General features: G+C 35.2%; 1 protein-coding gene across 1 annotated transcript in view; it reads right to left on the bottom strand.

Annotated features, from left to right (window-relative positions):
* The window catches only part of ANO3 (anoctamin 3), a gene marked incomplete at both ends in the record, with an annotated part of 386,431 nt that overhangs the window by 79,200 nt on the left and 281,087 nt on the right, over positions 1 to 26,144 (bottom strand). Inside the window, 6 exon segments of the mRNA XM_079709019.1 lie at positions 4,870 to 5,004; positions 9,450 to 9,571; positions 13,069 to 13,124; positions 15,345 to 15,451; positions 16,168 to 16,299; positions 21,681 to 21,725. Of these exon segments, the coding sequence (XP_079565145.1) occupies positions 4,870 to 5,004; positions 9,450 to 9,571; positions 13,069 to 13,124; positions 15,345 to 15,451; positions 16,168 to 16,299; positions 21,681 to 21,725 (597 nt within the window).

Below are 26,144 nucleotides of genomic sequence, written 5' to 3' on the forward strand. Positions count from 1 at the left end.
AGCCAGTCACAGAAGAACAAATACTGCACAATTCCACTTATATTAGGTATCTTAAAAAAACACTCATAGAAGTAGAGTAGAATGGTGGTTGCTGGGGGTAAGGGAGAGGGAAATGGAGAGTTGCTGTTCAATGGGTATAAAGTGTCAGTTATGTAAGATGAGTAAGTTCTAGAGACGTGCTGTACAACATCGTGCCTGTAGCTAACAATACTGTAGTGCTCTTAAAAATTTGTGAAGAGGGTGGATCTCATGTTAAGTGTTCTTATCACAATTTTAAAAAAATCAGATATAGGTTTAAACTTACTAGATATTTCCCCCTAAGTCACCCACCTCTCTGAGGATCAATTTCTTCATCTCCAGTTGGAGATAATATGCAACTGGGATATTATGTAATGAATATTGATAATGTGCCTGGCACATCATAGGCATTTGATAAATGGAAGAAGCCCTTATTGCTAAGGATGCCATCAGGAGAGGATTTGAGAGGCCCTTTAGGACGTAACAGCTTTTGAAAAGCTGGTCAGTACTGAGGGCCAAATACAGAGTTCTCATGCCAAAGAGGCAAGAATGGGCCGGAGAGTTGTTTCTGCTCTTTGTCCCAGACCTGAAACCCAAAGCCTGAGAAGCAAGGACCGTATCTACCTGCTTGTTCATTTTTATATTCCTATGATATATGCTCCACCTGGCACAAATCTGACCACCTTTGATTGTATAAGACCAACGTGCATGTAAATATATACATGCACATATACATACAATAAGAAATCTATAACATGATTTTCATGTAATTCTACAATTAACTGCAGAGCAGGTAAGAAATATGACATTAATTCACGTGAACATAGCTGGTAGAAACATAATACAACCCAGTCTTCAGCTATTCAACATTTTGTTACCTCGCAGTAAACAAAAAAAGTGCTTAAACCAAAACTAAAACAAAGCAACTCAAAATAAAAGCCCTATGTCCTCCACTCACTCGCCATGATAACACCTAAGACTTAACCATGTCTGACACCTTGAATGGAAAAATTCAGTCCCATGAAATTTTGAAAGTCAAGATATTCAGTGATGCTTATCTTAGTTTAGAATAGAAAGTCTGACAGGATCTTAATTACAGTGTGACAGAAGTAGCAGTAATATAATACCACAAAGCACAGAAGAAAAGAGTTTGCTAGAGCCTTTTAAAACACTCCTTGTGCTAAAGGTTAAAGAATACTTATCTTATACAAAAGGAGCCTAATTTACTTCATTGGCACGTAAATCAATAGGAACAAAAAATCTATTCCTTTCATTGCCTTTTGTTCATTTTCAGCTTTGTAAACCTGGAGGAGGAAGTCTACACCACATGGGAAAACTTTGTGAATATGTTCTCCATGGAACCAATTTGAAGGTAGCTAACTGCCTAAAAATCATTTTCGCTTTTGTCAATTCATTTTAAAAGACCATTTTTTTCTAAAACCCTAAAGACTCTATCAAAAAACTCTATAACTAATACATGAATTTAGTAAAGTTGCAGGATAAAAAAATCAGTATACAAATATCAGTTGTGTTTCTATATACTAACAAAAAACTATCAAAAAGAGAAGTTAAGAAAACAATACCATTTACAATTACATCAAAAAGAATAAAATATTTAGGATTAAATTTAGCCAAGGAGGTGAAAGGTCTATACATTGAAAACTTTAAGACGTTTGCAAAAGAAATTGAAGAAGACACAAATAAATGGAAAGATATTCTGTGCTCATGGATTAGAAAATTTCACACTTTGAAATGTTCATACTACCCCAAAAGATCTACAGATTAAATGCAATCTCTATCAGAATTTCGATGGTATTTTCACAGAAATAGAAAAACCTATCTTAACATTTTTATGAAACCACAAAAATCCCAAAGAGCCAAAGCAATCTTGAGAAAGAACAAAGCTGGAGGCATCACACCCCATGATTTCAAACAATATTATAAAGCTAAAGTAATCAAAAGAGTACATATTGGCATAAAAACAGATACATAGATCAATGGAACAGAATAGAGAAATCATAAATAAGCCCATGTATATATGGTCAATTTTTGACAAAAAGCCAAGTATACTCAATGGGGAAAGGATAGTCTCTTCAATAAATGGTGGTGGGAAAACTGGATATCCACATGTAAAAGAATGAACCTATAGCTGTATCTTCCACCATACACAAAAATTAACCCAAAATAGATTAAAGACGTAAATTTAAAACCTGAAACTGTAAAACTACGAAATCAATCTTGGCGATGATTTTTAGGATTTGACACCAAAAGTAAAGGCAACAAAAGCAACAATAATGAAGAGTGACTATATCAAACTACAAAGCTTCTGCACAGCGAAGGAAGCTATCAACAAAATTAAAAGGCAATCTACCAGGGGACTTCCCTGGTGGTCCAGTGGCTAAGACTCCGAGCTCCCAATGCAGGGGGCCCAGGTTCAATCCCTGGTCAGGGAACTAGATTCCACATGCCACAACTAAGAGTTCGCATGCCACAACGAAAAGGTCCCGTGTGCCGCAACTAAGACCCGACACAGCCAAATAATAAATAAATAAATATTTTTTAAAAGGGAATCTACCAAATGGGAAAAAATATTTGCAAATCATATATCTGATGCAGGGTTAAAATCTAAAATATATAAAGAACTCATACAACTCAATAGCAAAAAAAAAAATCTGATTAAAAAATAGGCAAAGAAACTGAACAGACATTCTTTCAAAGAAGATACAAAAATCAACAGGTACATAAAAAAGTGATCAACATCACTAATCACCAGGGAAATGTAAATCAAAACCACAATGATATATTACCTCATACCTGTTAGGGTGGCTATTATCCAAAAGACAAGAAATAGTAAATTCCCTGGCAGTTCAGTGGTTAGGATGCCACGCTTCCACTGCCAAAAACAACAACAACAAAAAACAAAAAAACCCAAGTGTTGGTAAGGATGTGGAGAAAAGTAAACCCTGTGCACAGTTAATGGAAATGTAAGTTGGTACAGGTACTATGGAAAACAATATGGAAGTTCCTTAAAAAATTAAAAATAGAACCACCATATAATCCATCAATTCCACTTCGGGGTATATATCCAAAGGAAATGAAAACAGGATCTTGAAGAGGTATATGCACTCCCATGTTTTTGCACCATTACTCACAATAGCCAAGATAAGTAAACAACTTGTGTCCATCAGCAGAGGAATGGATAAAGAAGATTTGAGATACACACACACACACACACAGACAGGCACACACAAAATAGAAGAGTATCCAACCATGAGAAAGAAGGAAATCTTGCAACTTGTGACAACATGGGCTTTGAGGGTATTACACTAAGTGAGATAAGCCAGATAGAAAAGAAAAATACTGTATGGTATCACTTTATATGTGAACTCTTAAAAAACAAAGAAAGAAAGAAAAAAAAAAGCCAAACTCATAGAGAATAGAGAAGTAGTAAAAAAAAAAAAAAATAGTATTTTTATTTTCAAGACACTATAACTCCAAATTACAATCTCACTTCTCAGCTTCAGAGGTTACTGATTCAACATCATATGAAGAAATGCCCAAAGGGGGATGAATATTTCCAGTGGGCACATGTTTGTCCAGGAAGATGCTGCCTTCCAGAGTGGTAGTGAGTTTGCAAAACTCTGAAATAAACTTGTCACTAGGTGAAATGCTTTTGAGCAGTAGGTGTTTCTTTGTTTTCATGCTAATTACCATTTGGCCTTCAGGAAGAACAAGGGGATTCTGAGATACCAAATCAAGGAATTTGGTTATGGAATAGGATTCAACCCTGGGACAATGAAAATATTTTGCTTTTAGGCAAAATTGTTATACAAATACATGTGCACATATATATAGATAAAGAATATTCAAGGAAATGTACTTTATGGTCCCATTAACTGTCATGATTACTACCCAGTAGCAAGGCCATGGTTAAAAGATGGACCAGAAGGGAAAAAAGTACTGAGCTTTTTTTTAAGGAGGGGAAAAGTACTTTTTTTTGAATTTTGAATTGCATCATACAAGGTTGAACTTGATGAAATCCTTGTGGTATAGTAAATAGAACATGCTGTTAAGAGGATTCTTTAATTAATTCCTTAACTCATTTAATTCTTTAATGTGACTTTTACCTCTGCTGAATAATAATGTATTGTTCTTATATCCAAGTCTTGAGTCATTTAAACTTTAACAGAAAAATCACCATTCTGATAAATGTTTGCTATTTCCCAAATCTTATTTTACTACCATTTTGATATCAAGTCTTTCATAAATCTATTCTCATAGACAGTAAGAAAGTAGAAAGTGATTTTATGTTCTCATGAGAGGAGACTACTTAGGGTAGGATTTATGTGGTATGAATATTTTGTTTGGACATCTTTAACTATGTAAGGTTCCCTCATCTGCTAAAAGGAATACTCATCTCCAAAGGTGGTAATGAAAGTTGCATAAAATGAAACAATATATTTGGACAGTCTTTGTATATCTTAAGTGTTTAAAGAACTGTAGCTATTATAATTATTTGAATTAATGTATTGAGAGAGCATTCCAGACTACAAAATACTATGCAAATTTAAATTATATAGAACTGTCTATTGCATTGCTGAATTATTGATTATGTGGGATATACTAGAAAGAGAAATTTGGCCTAAAGAGAAACAGTCTTAGAACTTATCCAAGAGACTTTGTGTATAAAAATATAGAAATGACCTTTTTATAGTGCTTCTCCCCTGCAAAAACAAAAACAAGCAAATAAATTTAGTACCAAAACTTGCTTTTATAGTCAGCATTACTATAAAGATTTCATCCAATCAGAAGAAGGGCCAAATTTTTTTAATAAGTCTGTTAATAGCTTACCTTACTTGACTTGCATTCATTGTTAATATTCCATAGAAGAAAACACACAAGCCAACAATAGCTGCAGGAATCAGCATTCCAGTATACCACCCCAGCCAAGCAAAGTATAGCCCAATCTTCTCACCAAAGTATAGCCTGCATGAGAAAGCAAATCCTTAGCTTAAGGCAACGTAAGTGACACTACAAATATTGATGTCGCACCTAGTCAATTTCAGAGGGACAACTGACTATACTGGCTCAGTTCCTCCTGTGCTCCATCTGGGTGGGTTATCTTAATAGTCTTGCTTGTTAATGAATACAATAATGGTGATACTGTTTATCATTAAACATTGTCATTATAGAAGTAATTTTATTTTATTTATTATAGGAGTATGTTTCTTTCTTTCTTTTTATAAGCCAGGTCTTGCTTTTCTTCATCCTCCTAGTAGAATCCTTTTTGTTTTCCTTACACAAAGCTATGCTAAACCATATTGCTTTGGCGTAAATTAGAAAAACATCTCCCTCTAGGTAGCTGCTGAAAGCAGACTTGATTTCTGTCTCCATCTGCACCCTTGGCCCGACTCCCTTATGCCAGACACAATCTGCACAACTGTGTCACACATCTTCCTCAACAAAGCTCAACTCTGCTGTTCCTGGAGCACATGATTCTTTCCTTGGTTAATGCTGTTCCCTCACTTTGGAATATTACATTTCACCCTCTTCTCCTGTCTGGCTTGTACTTATCCTGTACTTTATATCACTTCTCCTGGGAAGCCTGCCCTGATTTCACTTCAAACCTGGGTTAGACATCCCTGCTCTTGCTATCACATTCCCTTCACCTATGTTTCAGTGTCTTAAACTTGTAAAACTTTATGACAATTACCTGTCACTCCCCTATTCCTCTCCCTCCTCATCAGAATGCAAGCTGCTTGAAAGTGGACCTGTGTCCTGTTTCATTAGCACCCACCACAGGAAGTGTTTTATTGAAAGAAGTGAAGGGAATGAATGCATTTTATTTCCCTTCAGCTTATTAACATAATTTATATGGAAGTAGCAGATGAATGAGGCAGTTCTGATGACCACTCAGTTGTTCTTTCTTCACCGAATCTGCTGCCAATAGTAACTGTCACAGTTTATAAAGCTCTGGTAAGAAATAATAATTTCTTGAATTCTGTACTGGTGTTTGTCCCAGCACTAGTTTTAGAGATTGGTGTTTTACAGTTCATTTGGGAATACCTCTCTGGGCAAAAATTCTTGCTGGGAAGAAAATTCTCTTGTTATTTGTTTTACCTTAACAAGACTTCTCTCTCTGAAAATCATTCTTTCTACTCCATTCTCTGTATTGTGCCAACTAAAATTTGTGCGTATTCTACCAAGTGTAGACATGGAGCTGTCCTCCACTGAGCATCATTTACCTAATTTTTTTGTTTTTTCATTTATTTCTCCTAGGAGATAGATCAACAGTCTATTCATTTCTTATATACTGGCAGTGTTCTACTTTGAGACGAAGCTTATAATATTAACAAGTATTCTAATATAGCCACTTGTTCCTTTAAACAAGTGTTCTTCTGTGGGGTGGAGTAGGGTTTTGGCACATATTACTAACATTTTTATAACGATGACTATAAAGGACTGCACAGACAGACCCCTTTATACGGAGAGCATTATACCAAGATTTTAAATCATACCTTGTTGAAGGTTAAGAGGAGCAATAATGTTATTTGACAGGAGTATAATTACCTAAGTTACAGCAGATTTCAGATCTGTTTCATGAGAAGAAGCTAGTTCCAGGCAAACAAGGCTAATGAAAATGTCCTTAACCTAGAACATGGGAAGTCACAATCTTTTAGGATCTCTAGGCGTTCCTTAAATTTCTTTAAAACCATGACAGGGCAAGGAGGAACGGGGGGTTGCTATTGGTGTCACCCCATCACACTTCACCCACAGTCACTTTCTTTTCATGTTTTATATACTTGTATCCTAAGTGACATTTCATTTGATGACAGGATTCTGCTGCTGAAATAACTTCTATCATAAAAAAACTTCTATTATAAAAACAAATGTTAAGTTGACCTCTTTTAGAGAGAATCATTTCATTTAGTTTTTAAATTTAAATCCTTCCGGCGCCTATTGAAAAACATTGAAAAAAAAAACACACAGCTATTTTGTTAAGCAGGTTTTGTAGTTGACCATTTTTTAAACGTATTCTTTCCAGATTCCAGTATTTCCCATGGAAAAATAGATTGAAACGAAGATAGGCATTGTCTACTAAATGTTTGAGTCTATTCTTAAAATGAGAACAAAACACAAACACATGTTCAGGAATGGTTGTTTATAAAAAATAAAATGAATTGATAGTCCCTCACTTTTCATCCACTATTACTGAACTGCCTTTTTCAGCAGGAGAGAATACAGGCCTTGCCTGTGGGTGTCCATCATCTGTGACACAAGTATATTAAAAAAAAAACTCCGATTCCAGGACACCCTCTTTCTCTCACTATGGACAGGAAGCCACACAATAAGAGGCTCACGTCCTCAAAATTGTATAGTCTTAAGAACAATGTAACTCCAAATAATTAAAAAGTCACAGATTTTAAGGCAATCTTCCTACTCATTGTAAAAAACTGGGTCTTATACAAAATGCTATGTACAAGATTGTATAGTTTGATCTGAATGCCTCATCGCCATCTCAATTTTGTTAACAAGAAAGTTCCTAGAGAGCAGGCACCTGTTGAAATGCCATCTATACTCTTTTACGGCCTTCATCTTGGGTGGGTCCCTCATCACATCTCTCCCCTTAGCCACTAGAACACAAAATACATGATTTTCATAAGCAAAATTTCCCTTCTGAGTCAACACCCAGATAATTGGTAATAGCAGCTGAATCACCCTATTTATTGAAAATAAAGGTTGCTTGCTGAAATTACCTGAGGCAGCAATAGCCATGTCTCCTATAGATAGAACTGTTGACACTGAAATGCTTGCTTGAAAATCCCAACTTCACTTTAATTCCTATTAAATATGGTTTTGTGAATTAGCACATCTCACTGCATTCATGTATCTCTAAAACAATTATTCTTTAACTTGCATAAATAAGACTGATAATTTGTCGTGACTGAATTAGAATCAAAGCATCTTGATTTTGGATATACCCAAGTACTTAATGTTTGAGATAAAAATGGTTTGGTGTTGGATAGTATGCTCTGTATATCCACTCCACATTCTACCCTTTTCCTTCCTGCTATGTACCCAGGAGGCTCACCTGTATGCAGAGTATCACCTACGCTTCTTCCTTCTTCTTGTTTCCTGATAGGCTCATTGGCCAACTGAAGGTACCAGCAGGAGATCACAAGGAGGGATAAGAGATGTGGGGTATTTTTTATTTCACAAGGAGGGATAAGAGATGTGGGGTATTTTTTATTACCCTGACTTTCTTCTTCTATGATTATAGCTTTTAACAAGTTCTGCCAACTGCTGTCTCCCCTTGTCCCTTCAAGTCTAGGTCTGATAACAGCTTCCAGCTTTTGCCAGTCCCTGGAAGCTTCATTATCATCTGTTGGCTCCCTTGATCCTATTTATACTTCTGCATATTAAATTCTATTATTAAATTCTCTTTAAATACCCCTTCTATTCTATCAGTTCTATCAGTTTCCTGTTGGGAAAATGACTGATACAGTTATGAGTTATTCTTGATATTTATATTTCATAAACAGCTCAAAATGTCAACATATATAACCTTATAATATGAATGCTCTTTTTTTATTTTACTTTATAAATATTTCTAGTTATCTGGGGACTTGTCTTTTTTAATATATATTTCCTGATTTTTAAAAATAAGAACAAATTATTTTCCATCAAAATAAAATAAATCATGAATATAACACTAATTCAAGTTGAGAGCAGTTATTTACTAGGATATACCTCCTGGAATAGAATAGACACTCACTAAGTATTTGTTGAAGGATAAATACATGCGTAGATGCTATGTTGGCCATTTTTCTCTTTGCTCTTAGATCCATTTTCTGCCTTTTCCTCTTTGGATTTGTTTTCACGGGGAAGTAGATTATATAGATTCACTTGTAAATTGCTGCTGGTAAGTTACACTAGGAGGTACTGGAAGTCTCAAAGGTGGAAGGAAGGGAAGAAGAGCCCATATCTTTCCTCCTCTCTTGGCTGTCCTCAGGGCTGTCTCCAGAGCAGCCATAATTTGTTATGGCTCCATAATTCTCTGTGGCTTGACTCTCAACACTTCACTTTTCTGCAGGTAGTCCTACTCATGGATGGCATAGCTCTTGCCCAACGGCTCAGGTAGTAAGCTCTGAAATATACTTCATCTCATTTTGCCTCCAGCTTTAAGGGTTGTTAGCAATTTTCTGCTGTTGTTAATCGCTGGTTGCCTCACATTTCTGTTTGATTTCTCAGCTTTCCCATCCCCTGTGCTACTGATTCCCTAAATTAAGTTCCTTTCATTGAAAAGACGTATAGTGGCTTCTTTTTCCTTAATCACACCCTAACTAATACAGATGAGTTGGTGGGTAAATAAAATAATAAGAAGAGGATAACAAAATAGCATAATATGTCTTCCGTTATCAATCCAGTACCTGATTAAATCCAGGGGCTGATGTTTGTACCACATTCCCCAGCGTGCCCAGCGCTCATATAATAGATGTCTGTTATTCTGAGGTCCATGGGTTTTGATGGGCTGGTTACTCTTGTAGGCTCCCTAAAACAAATAAAATAAGATGAATTGATATCTATTCTTTTAGTGAAATTTGAACTAATAGGAATTGTTTTTGCTTTTTTCCTTAGGGAATAATTTAATAACTTACTGAAAGCTTCAGAAATTATAAACATAAGCCCATCACTGAAGTGATGTAGTAAATGCATTTATATATCTATATTTCATTGAAAATACTCTGATAGTTCCTTAAAAATTCTTTCTTAAATCCCTTTTTTAAACCAATGAGATGCCTTTCACTTAAAGTAAGCTTTAGGTTTCATTGTTTGGAACCCAAGGTCTTGTAATAAACACAGTATCTTCATCATCATTGAGAGAAATTGTTGTAATCTTTAGTTCAGAAATTGAGTATTATTCTGCTTTGAGAAGCGATCCAGTACCAGAAAATATTTATTTCATTTATAGAAGCTAAGGGAAAGAGTCAATGTTCATTCAGCAAATATAGACGCCCCCCAAAAGAATCACTATGCTGTCCACATGAAACTGACATAACATTGTAAACAACTATATTTCAATAAAAATTTTTTTAAGTATAAGAGGCCTGTGTCCATTGTTATTCATGTTTTGAAATTGTAAAATTTACTTCAGGTTAGATATTCCAAAAATGGAAGCATGTTTTCCAATTCTTTATATCCCCCTCAAAAATCTGTCATATGGGTTGCAATTTCAGAAACATAGAATATATATGCCTTTTAGAGGAACGTGTTCCCTGAAGGCTGAACTGCTCTGCTTTTATAATTAAAAAAAAATGATAATAGATATAGTGACTATTTTCTGAATCAAAACTTAGGACACAGGATTTTACAAAGTCCCTCTGCTCACTCTAATATGTGATTCTACTTTCATGAAATGTTTGATGAAAATTTAAAACAAGTGGAATTATGCCTCAGTTACCTCACCTAAATGATGAGGATAAGAATAAGTATTAATGATACCAATACAGAGGGATCTTGTGAGGGCCCCTTTGGAGAATAGCTATAAAGTGCCAGCCACATAAGAAGTATAAAAATAATGTCAGTTAATTTTAGGTGTTTGCTATATTGCGGCCACTGAACAGTGCAAAACTATCATCTGAATGGTTCCAGACAACCAGGGCTGTGAGTTCCTATGAAGAAAGATGGCACCTTGAATCATGGTCTGTAGGTGCCTCAAGGCTGAAATGAGAGGCACATATGGACTTTGCTTCTGGCTTTCTAAGAAAATAGATAAATTAATTAGGTAAGGGTGGAAGAGCAGTCTTCCCTAAGGGAGCCCAAAGTGTTTAAAACCTAAAGATTGGAAGCTAAGGAGATGAAAGTAAAGATCAAGATTCTAAGACATCCACTTGAGAAAAGTTTGTTTGCTTGTGAAACTGGACTGACTTGTTAAGGTAGCCTGCCCTGAGATTGGGAAGGGAAGGGAAGGTGAACCAAAATCTCAGGTTTCCTTCATGCATTCCTGATAATACTAAAATACATGACTTTCCTTCCCAGCCTCAGTGGTCAGACATAGGCATTTCCTGGGTTTTAGGCGCTAAGCTTTAGATCCGTAGTACCTCATTATTCTGACTTGGCTCAATAACCTCAATCAACCATAATGTTCTGACTCTTGCCCACCCATGCATTCTCATCCCTTTTCAGAGGACTATGTACACTCAGTGATCCCCACCACCTCCATGATCGGCCCCTTCCTCCAACTGACACACTTTTCTTCTGTCTCCACTATTCATAATTGATGGGATTATCAATTCCATCAATATTTTAGGCAAACTCTTTCTCATATATATATTCCCCTTCTTCCCTTTCTTTCTTCTTTGTCATGCCAAATTTCATTGGACATGTCTCTTTCTTCCCTTTAGCTACTGTCTCTTTTTTAAGTAAAAAATAAATCTCAACTGTGGGTGAAAAGTGTGAGAGCGATACTAATAATACTCCTGCAATAAGGAAGAAGGAGGTCTAAACTGTGACTGTCCTTATTCAAATTATAGTCAGTGCCACTGACTCCATTTTCCTCTAAATAAGTCTTGTTTTTCTTTCTTCAATTAGTAGTCTTCAAAATTGATAGAAAATTCCTGAGTCCATTTTATTGACTTGCTGCTTTGTTTTTGTTACTTGTATTTCAACAATATTGTTTTCCAGTCATTCTGTGTATGTACACCATATACTAGTACTTCTACCAAATTATAAGAATAAATGGGAAAATGACTATTATTTACAACCTTTTCCCAATAGTTTCCAAATTTCACACAAGAAACTGTCAAATAAACTGTCCGAACACATGCTAGTTAGGAAAACAAAATTACTTAGAGGACAAAACAAACCTTCCTGTGCTACAGAAGCTCTCCCAGGGACTCAGGTTTGCCACTGAACAGTTTACCACTTACTGACTAGGTCGTATTTGACATGGTATTTAATTTCTCCGTGCCTTGCTTCTGCATCTCTGCAAAGGAAAAATAATAATATCTCCCCTCCAAAGTTATTGTCAGATGAGTGGGGAAGTCCATGCACAGGACCTGTTGCACGAAACACTCTAACACATTATCTGTTATCATTATTTCTGTTCCTAATATAAGTAGGTATGCCATAATGAATAGAAGCATTGGAGTCTGGTTTCCTGGGCTCAAAACTGTGCCTTTAATACTTAACCTTTCTCTGCCTCAATGATCTATCTATAAAACAGAGTTAATATTATTGCCTATCTCAAAGGGTTGTTGCAAAGGTTAAATGAGATAGTCCATATGAAACGTTTAGCTCAGTACCAGACAGGAAGTGCTCAATACATTTTATCTTTATGAGTTATACTAGACTGTGAATTCCTCAGGTATAAGGGTTATGTCCTATGAGTTCTCAGCCTTTAAAAAAAGAAGACTGATGGGCTTTGAAAACACACTCATTAAACCTCTAAAGACCCTGTTCTTATTTTGAAATGTATAACTGCCTTAAAAAGAATATAGTATGTGTGTGTATTGGGGGGGGAGTTTAAAACTGATTCACATGTCATTCATGACTCAGCAGGCAGAGTTACCACAACATGACCTACTTAAAACTGGAAGAGAGGTAATAATTTGACAGAAAATCAAGTAAATAATGGGGTGTAGATTTTTGGTTTGGGTTTGTCTTAGGTTTTCAGGTATCCCAAAGTAATAGGCACAGACCAGAACCTGCCCTGTTCGGAAGTTGTGTAAATCCCAAGCTGAGTCAAGCATGGAGCTGTGTTGGAGCAGAGGGCTATCTATGTCTGGTCAGAGTGGCTGAGCAATGTCCATGAGTTCCCTCTGAGGGTGGGATTCCTAGTACAGGGCAAATTGCAGAAGGGTTCTGGAGCACAGGAGCCAGTGTGCAGCCACAGATTATCACGGGGTCTCAGAAAGGTCCAAGGCCACTCACTGGTTGAACCCTCAAATAAGGAATAAGGCAGCTAGACTTAAGTGGAAAAAAAAAATGAGATCAAGCATTGAGCAGGAGAAACATTTTTTGAAAATGGAAATTGTATTTCAAAATTACCTCATGAGGGGGAAAAGCTGCTATATATGAGCCATTGTTTATAAGTTTACAGATACCTGGAAAAAGAAGAAAAGAACAGTTCTTGAGTTAGTTTAATTGAAGACTTCCCTCTGAAGCAACCTACATAATACTTGGGAGAATAAATTAATTTAAAAACAAAATAACCCAAATGACTTCCATAGCCATATCACCTATGAGGACAGTGAGGTTGTGAAAGAGACTGATTCTAAGAGTCTAACTGTGTCCTTACAAGATTAATAAAGGGTTTGCAAGGTGCCAATGTATGGCACTTGACATATCATGAAATGTGGGGATTTTAATACCCACTTATTTGGGGGCACATGAGCCTGGAACAACTTTTTTTTTTTACTCAAAACAAAATTTGGTCAAGGAAGCAGAGGAATTCCCCACTCCTCAAAATGTCTCAAAGGAGATTGGTATTGAGAAATCTTTAATTCTTTAATACTGATCCAAAGAGAATAAATAGCGATATGTGGCCCTTCTTAAAAATCTCTCCATCCCAATGACAGTGTAGTGAAATGGACTGTCTAATATAGTTCTGGGAAGACTAGATATTTGGAAAACTCTTATGAAGAGCAATTTTCATTGCAATATTATTTATATTAGTAAAGAATTAGAAATAATTGTACATCCAAAATTGGGTAATTGTTTCATTATTATGGTTCAATCAATTATATAAGTGCTTGGTAAATGACTGTAGTTTGATGAATGCTTACAATAGAACATTGTACAGCTATTTAAAATAATGTTTTTAGACATACTAAAGGGCTTGAGAAAGTACTCATAATGGTAATTTCAAAAAGGATAGAAAATTGTAAACATTGCACGCTTCTAATTATGAGATGTATATGTATATATATTCAGTACTAATTTGGTACAGTGAAAATTGAATGTAGGGATTTTAAAATTTTATTTTTATACCCTCTGTGTTTATTGCATGTTTGACAAAGGGCATGCTATCTTTACAACCATTTAAATGTCAATTTTATTTTTTAAAGTCTACATAAGCACGTAGTGCTATCATTTAGACACATTTGTAGTTTACATTCTGGATTTCTCTATCTTTATTTCTTGTTTAGAAAACTTCTGATTAAGTGTCAAATTTTTTATAAGGATTTAGTTTTTAAATTAATTATTTTGACTGCTCAATAATAAATGAATTATTAATCAGAAGAGAACCAAAGTCTGAACATTCCTCTTTGGATGACTTGAAACATAGTTCATTTTACTAATATGGTAATCTATTTGAATGCAAATCAGTACATATTGGTACAAGTTTCCACTGGCTGTCAACTTTTTTTTTTTATCAACTTTTTTATTTGAAGGAATTTTAGAACATGACTAACATTTTATTTCTTCAGCCATATTGTATTTTTCACACTAACAAACGGCCAGCTCATTTGTTACCTGTTGTTTTCTGCTCTGCTCTGTGTAAACTTTTCAATTTTACTTAATTTTCCCAGGTGAAACTTTCTGTTTTCTTTTGCATCAGACATGTTGTAGCATATGCTAAACATTCAAACAACAGAGACATTTAGAAATTTAAAATTAGCTGTAATCTCACCTCTCAGAGATAATGTCTAAAATGTTTCAATAAATTCTAGATTTTTTCTTTTTTTGTGTGTTTAGAAAATGGGATTACACATTAAACTTACAGTTTTGTAATCTGTTTTTTTTCCACCTAATAATGCTTTATGGATATGTTTTGAAGTCAATAATTAGAGAACTGATATTAATTTTCAATCTCCATGAGTAAAGGGTCTGTGTCATATACTTTCCATAATATATAGTGTATAATAGATGCTGAATACATTTGAGTTAAGAGTGAATAAAATCACACCATTTTTAATGGATGTATTATGTGCATATAGCCTAATGGACAGCTAAAGTATCTCCAGTATTATTCTATTCTATTCTTTGTCTACAAAGCCACAATGAACAAATTTCTACATATATTGTTATTCAAAAGTCTGATTATTTCTTTGGGATAAATATCTCGAATAAAATTTCTGTTCCAAAGTTCTTGCACATTTCACATTTTGATACACATTGCCAAGTGCCCTTGAAAAAGTTTTTTGTTTGTTTTATTTTGTTTTCTTTCATTGAAAGGCTGAAAATACAATGTTTAGAGTTTGTTCACTGCATTATATCCTCATATCTAATGCAGGAAGGCAAAACTTCAGTTGTTAAAAAATACTTCTGAGTGTAATCAGTAAAAGTAAATTCCATAGTATGCTTTTAATTAGTTTTCTTACCCACTTTTGATATTCCATTTTCATATTTGGTGTGCTGCAGCATGTGATAGACTATCCTGCTTCGAGTAGCATTGCTGAAGAAGGTGTCCTTATTGTTTATTATGAAGCTGGGAAGATAAGCAGATTGGTTTTAATATTCAATGCAGACCACAGAATCTAGAAACAGTTACAAGTTCCTGGGTAGTCATCTATGTATTTTCTCCATTAAAATGAATACATGTAAAGTATAATAAATCAGAAGAGAAACCATCTTCTTAAAAAAAAATCATTTGGCTGAGAAAATATACACTTATAAATAATACAGGGCATTATCAAATATTCATTTTAATATCCTTCAGTTTATAAGGAAGCCTAAATGTCATCATATTTCTTATTGAGCATGGAACAAGAACAGATTGTCCGCTGGCTCCTGTAAATTTTGTACTAACTTAAGCAATGTGGTTCCAAATAGAACACATTAAAAATTGATGTCATTCCCCAATACTGCACTTTCCGAGCTAGCTTGTTTTCAGTACTTCAGCGACAAGCAATGTTTCTCCCTTCCCCTTCATATCCTACTGTTCCATTGTAGAAAGAGTTGTATGGAGTAAACATGAGAGCCAATGATGTAAAGAGCAAAAGGGTGACTTCAAGAGGTGGTGGGAGGTGGGAGGGGTGATCCCTGGCACGGTCCAGTAGTTAAGACTCCACACTTTCACTGACAAGGACCTGGGTTAAATCCCTGGTCAGGGAATTAAGATCCCACATGGCATGGCTAAAAAAATTAAATAACTAAAAAAAATTTTTAAAAAGAGGTGATGGGAGAAAAGAGATGGGAACTCACTGGTGAATTCGTGCACGACTGAAGGGGCCAGTATAGCAGTCTGACTCCTCCAGGTCTGGGAAAGCTGACTTGTCAAGAACCATGGGGTTTTGGGACATCCATTTTTTGATTCTTCTAAAATATTTTTGCACCCTGGAACAAAGTCACATTTTAGAACTGAATTAGGTTGCACTCCAGAGCCATGCCTACCTTCCACTACCATTCTGAAAGATTCCCAAAAGACATACACACACCCACATTCTCACACACAAACATGCATTATTCCTGTACCCACACAAAGGAAACAATTCCAAAGCAAACCAAATCTTGCATTTATTTAAAGTCTTTCAGGGCAACTAGGTGATCCTCATAAGAAAAATCTGTGGAAAGTATTAGAAAATCATCATACATAAAGATGGGGTAGGAAAAAGCATAAAGAATAAAACCAGCAAGATTGTTTATTAAAGTTGAGTGTATGTATGTATATATCTATATCTATATATGTGTGGCTATAGATCACTTAAAAAAATCTATAGCAATGTGGCTCCAGAAAAGTGGAGACTGAAAAGAAAGAAATGGCTACAATGCACTCAACGCATTAAGTTCTGGGAGCCACAGGTCCTATGGTAACAGCAAGAGTTTCGGGTCAAGAAAAACTGGGTTCAAAGGCAGCTCTAGATTATAGTAACTATGGAAATTTGTATAAGTTATTTAATTTCTTGCCTTGGTTTCCTCACCCATAAAAGTAATTAATACTGACATTGCTGGAGAGTTGTGAGTTGGTGTTTTGTTTTGTTTTTTTTTTTTTTGCAGTATGCGGGCCTCTCACTGTTGTGGCCTCTCCCGCTGCGGAGCACAGGCTCTGGACGCACAGGCCCAGCAGCTATGGCTCACGGGCCCAGCCGCTCCGCGGCATGTAGGATCTTCCCAGACCGGGGCACAAACCCGTTTCCCCTGCATCGGCAGGCGGACTCTCAACCACTGCGCCACCAGGGAAGCCCATGAGTTGGTGTTTTATATTAAACTTGATGATTAACAATAAGGAGAGTTGAGTCAAGGAGTCTTTGCAGTACTTTTAAGACTTTAAGGGACATGTAAATCACCTGAAGATCTTGTTAAAATGCAGATACTAATTCAGCAGACCTAGGGTGGGGTCTGAGATTCTGCATTTCTAATTAGTTCCCGGGGGTACTCATCCTGCTATCCACTGACTGCGCTTTGAGGGGTGGATTTAGCATAGACTCCAGGTTAGAGAATATTAAAACACTGTTTCAGGAAATCTCACATCAGGATACTTTGGCCTCAGCTTTAGATTACAGTCACAACTCAGTTCTATGTGGTACATATACTGATTGGAATCATATTTATTTTTCAAAAGACAAAAATGAAAGCAAAAGACATACTGACTCCAGAGATTGATTCTGAAAATGAGATTCTGAGTTGCTATAATAACAGCTGTGTTTACTTTAAAAATGTGCTATATTTACACACTATTTATGAGGTTCTATCTTTGGCAGTTTATGGACTTCTTCTGCAATAGTGAGTCAAAGTGGCAGGATAGAATATTTTCCTAGAAGTACAATGCATCTTAATATTTGGCCAACTCTGCTTAAACTTTAAAAAATGTAGTACAGCCATGTGCAGGCAGACTGTATCTTAAAAATGATTTCATTCAAGTCTATTATGGTAAAATTACCATGTCTATATAATTTGAAATGAGCATCAAGTTTTGATTTTTAGCATGTGAAGAGTATGGACATTTTCTTTGCCAAGTAATGTTATCATTTAGATACCAAGTCTTTTTTGGTTTTGGAGGGACCAGAGCATTTCTTTCTAGCCTAAAATAATAAATGAGCATTATCTGAAGTGTCCATTTTGCTTCTTCTTATTACAAAGAAAGCCTCTGAAATCACGAAATATCGCTGTATTCCAGCCACTAGTGCACAGACATGTAAAAACACTGAATAGATTATATAGCAATTACTCCAACTTTTCAAAGTTAGCCTAGTGGAGAAAACAATGGGATAAAAAATGAGAGGATGGGGCTTCCCTGGTGGCGCAGTGGTTGAGAGTCCTCCTGCCGATGCAGGGGACACGGGTTCGTGCCCCGGTCTGGGAAGATCCCACATGCCGCGGAGCAGCTAGCCCGTGAGCCATGGCCGCTGGGCCTGCGCGTCCGGAGCCTGTGCTCCGCAGCAGGAGAGGCCACAACAGTGAGAGGCCCGCGTACCACAAAACAACAACAACAACAACAACAACAAATTAGAGGATGAATTTGCCAGTCATTGAAATTGAGCCAAACATTTTCAATCTTTGAGCTTTAGGTTCGTCATCTGTAAAGAGAGAAAGTAATTCCATCTGTCCTACTTCATTAGGTGGCTAGGAGGATCAAATAAAAGGAGGCATCTGATGACACTTAGAAAATGCTGATAGCTATAGCACCCAAGGGCTTACTATCTCTGACAAAATTGCAAACATACTAGAAATAAATGCCAATCAAAAAAAATTAAAGAAATGAAATAAAATGACTTTTAGACCATCACTGACCTTTTACAGAAAAATAAACCATATTATCAGTTTAGGCCTTTCACATACTTTCTATGAAGGAATACATGATGTCTAATAGTGAAATGTGGTCAGGGCTGGATCTGAATCACAGGATGTGAAGATCTAGCTTATTATTTAATTTCTTTGATTCTCATTCAGTTTTCTCATCTCTTAAATGAAGGGATATTCTGATAATTAAATAGGTAATGACTGATCCCACAGTGCCCAGCACAAAGTAAACACTCAATAAATATTTATGATAATAATGAGGAAAAGGAGTACACTACTACTTCTACAACCACCACTACTACCACCATGCCACCAACATGACCTAACGTATTACCTACTCTCTACCAAACTTCTATCATGTTAGCAGTCTTGCAAAGACAAGATTTCATGGCATAATGTGAGGATGACTTCTAACAGAGCTTTAAATTCCTTTGCTAAAATCAGTGGAATGCAGAGAATTCAATGGAAATTGAAAAGAAACCTGGATTAAAGGGCCAAAAGAACGTGGTCAGAGCACAAACTCTATCACACCAGCTGTGAAAGCTAGGGGATGAGATGTGGGGTGGTAAGGAGTGGTGATAATGGAGTCATTTATTTTCCCTGATCTGCAACCCAGTTACTCTGTTCTGCCCCCCTGAATGGTCCTTTTGAAGATGCTTTGATAATTGAATATGAAAGTACTTTGTAAGCTAATGATAGATAGCAGCAATAATAAAACTATAGGCATTTCCTTTCGACCTGCCTGGAGAAACGATGATCTTTGAAACCTGGATAACTGCCTGTACGTATTTACCCCTAATGTTTACTGGTCAAATTACCCATGCACAAAACATCTTTCCCACGTCAGGATACGAAAAGCACAAGTGACATCTAAGTACACACATTAGACTTTTGCTTTCCTCTTTCCAATTGTCTAAAAATTGGGTTTTATAATTTTATAACAGTGATGCCTGTACATACACACACACAACATTTAAATTTTCTTTTCCAAAGGTCAAGTTTAAAAAAAATCAAAATCAGTCCTTTCCTTAATTGAAAGTATAAACTCAGGCAAATACCAAGACAGTCATTTTTTCAGTTTAATATGTCATATAATTTTATAAATGCCTTTCCTATTTATTTGTTACCCTCCCCATACGCATTCACTAACTCAAAGAACAAAGAGAACTATTTGTAATATGTAAACTGTAAAGCAGTAGACTATAGTAATGCTTAAGGTACATTAACAATTGTTTGGAATAACTGACAACCTTATTTTCATTTCATAAAATTAAACAAAAAATAATAAACACAAAAGATAATAAAACATATTATGACACATAATATAGCATTCATTTTTCTAGTTTACTTTTGCTTGACCAAAATAGTAAAGAAAAACATTTTCCACTATTAAAAATGTTTCTTTAGGATTTAGAATATACATATTTATCAGGAATTCTAAATACAAGTTTACTCTAAAGCTAAATTATGACAGTATTACATAGACATTGGTTGCCAATTTAATATACAGGATTTTGTCCTTCTGTGAGTCTCTGAAAGGAAGATGCCTATTTAGCAGAAAACACACTAATTATACAGTGGCAAATCTCACTAATCCTATACAGCACCCAGAAGCAAACCTAAACATGTTTTATCAACACATCCAATATTAAACAGGCACATGCAGAGAAAAATATGGAAAACCTGCGGTTGTAAATTTATATATTATAATATTCCAATGAATTTGACCTTATTATGCAAAAATAACTTTGGAAATTTGCTTATATAGACCAGGAACGAATGAGCACAAGAGAAATGATGAAAGCTCATTGTAAATCTGAGCATGTCAACCTGACAAACAGAGGAATCCGACTGGCTAAGAAACATCATTAATTTTTTAAGAGCCATTTGAGTACTAATTCCTTTAGCATTCATTCAGATTTCAAGTTTTCCCCCTCATGATTTCCTTTTCTTGTCACTCATTCCTACCAACCTAAATTTAATGTTTAATAGAGTACAATACTCTCTTCTAGAATTCAAAATTTTCCTATTTTAGAGTTCTAAATTATATTCAGACTTTTTCTTTGGTAAAAGAACTATATTTATTAAATTCTCTCCTAAAATGGTCAGATATTTATACTGTATGATTTTGCTAGTTTTTGTGTCATTCTGATTTGCAATATCCTGCAACATTATTCAATAAGGCTCCTCTACGACATTCACATTCTATTTTTGTTAACTGATTTTTCTGCAAGGAGCAGAAAAACAGCGAATTCTTACAAGCCTTTTGTTTGTAGAGTTCATTAAATGGAAGCTCATTTTCTCCAGTGAAACGGGGTCAAGGCAATTCAGGTGGGAGAGTTTCTTGTGTCTCAGGGTTGTATTTTAATTAATCCTTTGCCATAGCTACTGTTAACCACAATAGGTAAAGAGATGTTGTTTTGAGATAAAGCTCTTGAAAAGAAGTTTCCTTTCAATACCAGAATTGAAAGAGAGGCAGGTTTAGCTGGTGGAATAAGAGTAGGTCTGTAATACAAAAGATGCTGTATGGCCTTGGTAAACCACTTCATCACTCTGGATGCTAGTCTTTCTTTTACCATCTCATCAATAAGATGTTTGGATTAAATGATCCAAGAGGTCTCTGCTGTGTCTATTGTTCTATTACTCTAGTGGGTCATCATTTATCCATCAATCCTGGTTTTATAACTATTTTTAAAATTAAAATCTCCTGAAACACTAACTTGCAATTAAAATCCTTGTTCCATAACATTATATCAAGGAAGGATTGTGGGAATGGCAATGGTAAATAGAAAAAAAGGGATCATCTGATTTTAAACATTGTCAAATTTGGCATAAGTCATTTTGAAAATATCTTGAACAAATCAGTAAAGTTTTTCTTTCTAAAATTTACAGCTGCTGATATGGGTAATCAAATGCATTTTTAATTTTTTTCCCAAATGACAAATTGGTCGTAAACAAATTTCATATCACCCACCAACCTGCCCATTGATTTGCTCCTCTGGTCAGTGTAATAGGATTTTTTCCTGAAAAAAAAAAAACAAAAAACAAAGAAAGAAATCAGCTGAGAAAAGTCACATGAAAATAGTGAAACCAGCAAGTGACAACATTCAATTATACTGAGCATTTCAATACTCTAATTTCCACATGCTAAAGAAAGATACAAAATGAACCAGTATAATAGGAAGAACTGTGAATTTGCATTGTTTCAGAATCTAAGTTACTAATAACAAAGACACTTTCATAAATCAATAGGTCACTTTTGAATATTTGATTTTTAATTCTTTTTTGAAAGTTTGTCTTCTGCTACATAATGCATATTAACCAGATCACTTGCTTGTATGTTATATGAAGTCATCTATTGATCTAAACACATATGTAATGAATATTTATGACTTTGCAAAGAATGTTAAGTTATAACCACTAGAAATTTAGAGAACAAAAGAGGGTCTTTACCCTCAAAAAGCTACTTTTCAGTTGAGGAGACAAGTGATAGTTATAACAAAGTGTGATAATGCAGTAAAACAGAGAGGGCTATGGAAGTACCTGTGAAGGGATCTCAATTAGTTTTCATAGATGGAGGAGAAAGGAGACAGGGAAGCTTTCCCAGAGGATGTGTTATCTGAGTTGAATCATGAAGCATGAATGGCAGTAGTCGTCTGAATGGAGTACTTAGGACATGGCATTTTAGACAGAGGTAGCAGCATATGAAATGGTTATGGGAGCAAGACTAAACCTTGTAAGATTCAGGGAACTTTGACTAATTTGGTAATTGCTGGGGTATAAACTGCAAGTTGAGGATAATAATAAAAGAGGTGAGGGGATGGTGAACAAGGCACAGATGATGAGGGGTCTTACCACTGATGCTAAGGTTTTTGGGTGAAAAGTTATAGGAAGATATTGAGTGTTTTAAGTAAGTGTGTAGCATTCTGATTTTAGAGAAACTAAATATTCTAGTGACAGAGGTTAATTCACCTTCTAAAAGATTCTCACTAAATCCACGTCTTGGAGCTCAAGAATCTCATTCAGGGCCTTCTAAAATGCCTCTTTATCCCCACCCACCAAAACCCATTCCAGAGAATCAGAAAACTCCATGGTGTGGTATCTAGAAAGCAGGGCCGAGAGTCAGGACAATTGATATTTAGTCCTGTGTTATTAACTGCTTAGAAAACTTGAAAAACCTTCTGAGCTACCATATTTCATTGCAATCACCAGTCATAATCTTAGGAAAGAATTTTTAAGTTGTCTCTGACATACTCTAACACTAAATTCAGATATGGAGTTTCAAGGCTTGCTCTGTCTAGCCTAAACTCACACTTTAAATATCACCCCCCTTCATTTTATCAAACATACACAGGTTTGTGTGCATACATCATTCAATCAACTTGGTGCTTTGTGACCACCTAGAAGGGTGGGATAAGGAGGGTGGGAGGGACACAGACGCAAGAGGGAAGAGATATAGGGATATATGTATATGTATAGCTGATTCACTTTGTTATAAAGCAGAAACTAACATACCATTGTAAAGCAATTATACTCCAATAAAGATGTTAAAAAAAATCCCTATTGTACTATAAACCCACCTTCTCTCTGAATCTCCTCTACAAAGTACTCTCTTGCACTATTTACCCCATATTATATAACTGTTCAATGACTATCTTCTATAGGAGATTGGGTTTCTTGAAGACGGTAGCTTCAGTTCATCTGACTTTGTGTATACTTGGCACATTCTTTGGTAAATAGTAAGCATTCCAATGGCTGATGAATAAATGAATGGGCTTTTGTTTAATTCACAGTTGCATTTATTTCCTTCAGTGCCTGAGGGCACTTTGAATTTAATAAACATTTACTAAATAAGGTACCGCTTTAAAAAACTACAAATGTAGAAATTGGTTTAAAATAATTTCCAGCATCAAAAAAATCTAGGAATGTGATTAAGAGGAGATAAAGATTATGGTTATAATGATCAGTTGTGGATATGGTAAGGAATAATATAAAAGAACAAGGTGGCATTTGGATAAAACATTATTCTCTTTATTGCTGCTTTTTTGAAATATTTCTCTTAAACATTTTCTTTTTTAATTTTGAAATGCTTTGGGAGAAATAAGAACAAGTGAAGGAATAAAGTCATACAGATGAATACACATATTTTTTAAACTGCTTATACTGTAAGAACAAGTAAAATTAAGAGACTCATTTTTCCCAATTAACTAACACCCTAGTTACCAGTCAAATTTAGGATGAACTATGTGTGACAATTAGTGCTGTCAAGTCCTCTTACTTGAGGACCCGTTAGGTTATTGTTTATCTAGAGGACATGCCTGTAATGGGTGTATCTGCTTGGCTATAGAAAAAGGGTGAGATTTCTTTTTGTATTTGCAATCTCAGTGAATTGCCTGCGATGCATGTTGCATTCTGGTTTAATGTTTATTCAGTGATAAAAGGGTTATCTTTCTCTTCTATGTTTGTGGAGAAGTTTCTTTGGTTGGGGAAGATTTTGTTTTTAATTATATTTCCCCAGCATATACAAGTGTACCTTTAATTCATGCAGTCAATAATAACCTGCAGTTTTCCTTAGTCCTTCGGCATAAATGAGCCTTCAGGACCAAATTATTTCCTACCCACTATCCTCACTCCATAATTTATTAACTGCATATTGTTCATGGACAGAGCTTTCTTTATTTTCCCTTAATTTTTCATTTGAAAGATTCTTCTATTCTACACCTTGCATCAAGACAGCATTTATCTACCTACCTACTTACCCATCTATTACAACAACCGCTCAAAATTATAAGTAAATGCTTATCTCCATCACTGTTTCCAATCACCGTTTCACACAGCCAGTGGCCACTTGTGGAGATGTCTGTGTGGCCAAATGAGAAGGACGGACGGTCACATGGGTGCGACCCTGGGTCCCTGCTCCTTGTCAAGCAAAACTACTGCACTGTTATCTATTCTATATATTGGGCTCCCTGTATGTTGTTACATTATTTTATTTTTGAGTGAGCTATCCTTTGCACAAAAAAGTGATCTAAGTTTAATCCCAATTGTGATAAAAGATTGTTCTTAATGTTTTAAAAAAATTTCCCCCAAATTTGCTATGATTAAAATATTTGTGGGAGGAGGAGCTTGAGGAAAGATGGAAGGTTGACCCCACCTTTGAACTCAACCTGAGAAGCTACAGGGTGACTGAATCACCTTAAAATATGTTTGACCAATTTAATGTGAGAGAAGGGTAAGAATGAATAAGAATCACCTTTGAATCAAAAGAAAAGTAATGAATGTGGGAATTGATATTTCTGGAGTGTACAAGACACAGGCTAAGTCTTTCCTGATAGAATAAAAACTAGAAAATGTGGACTATTTTAACTCTCTAAAATTTCTTGGTTAGTTTGGAAACATCAAGTCCAATACGCAAGCCATATCTACTTTGGAAAAATAATCAAGAAAAGAAAAAGCTAGAAAATTTATGTATATAAAATTCTACACATGCAGAATATCAAGCATAAAATTTAGATAAAATGCTGAAGTTTCATGTTCATACAGTAAGTTACCAGAAAACTTTTGAAGGAAGGGTTATAACTCTAATAATTTTTTCCTGAATAAATTTGCAGCTTTTCTTTCTGAAATGCAATATATAGGTTTCAACACTGAATAAATACATGGAATAGTCAAGCACGGATATGTTTTTATGCATAAATCTTTTAAAAATCTTGTCTTGAAAAAAGATATGTATTTTTCCTATTTAAGTTCTTTCTTAGTCTTGTATATTTTACTTTTAAGACAATATATATGTTCCTAAATATGATAACAGTTGACCCTTGGAAAATGAATTGGTAATCATGAAAACACTTTGCCACTTATTCTATGCTTGAATAACATTCTTTTTTTATGAGCTGACTGCTATCCCAAATTTTAGGTGTACCTTATAAATAAATCAGAAGTTGGTTACTAAGGAGTTAGTTAATGCTACATCTATTATTTAAACTGATCTGTAAATATGTTCTAAAAGAACTCTGAGTTCCAGCATTTCTCAAACTGTTTTCCCAAGAACATCATCATATTAAGATTTTAAAAAATCCATCATCAGATGGAAATTAAGGAAAGACTTCTCTGTGTAACTGTCTGTTGAAATTTATAAAAATTATAAGAACTATTAACATATTAAAAATCTTCAAGACAATATTTCTCTATCAACTGTAACAGAATCACTTGGGATGCTTATTAAAAATACCCAATCTTATCCCTGACCTAATATGCCAGAATCTCTGGATGCAGGTTCTAGGGACCTTCATTTTTACTAAGTTTCCCAGGTGATTCTGATGTATTCTGAAGACTGAGAACCACTTCTCAAAAAATTCCTACAGTAAATAAACTTATTGTTTAACTTGGAAGTTCAGGAACATATTTGGTCACAGGATATTTTTCTTTTACATCCTCTGGAA

This window comes from Hyperoodon ampullatus (assembly GCF_949752795.1).
Source record: "Hyperoodon ampullatus genome assembly, chromosome: 7".
Taxonomy (NCBI): Eukaryota; Metazoa; Chordata; class Mammalia; order Artiodactyla; family Ziphiidae; genus Hyperoodon; species Hyperoodon ampullatus.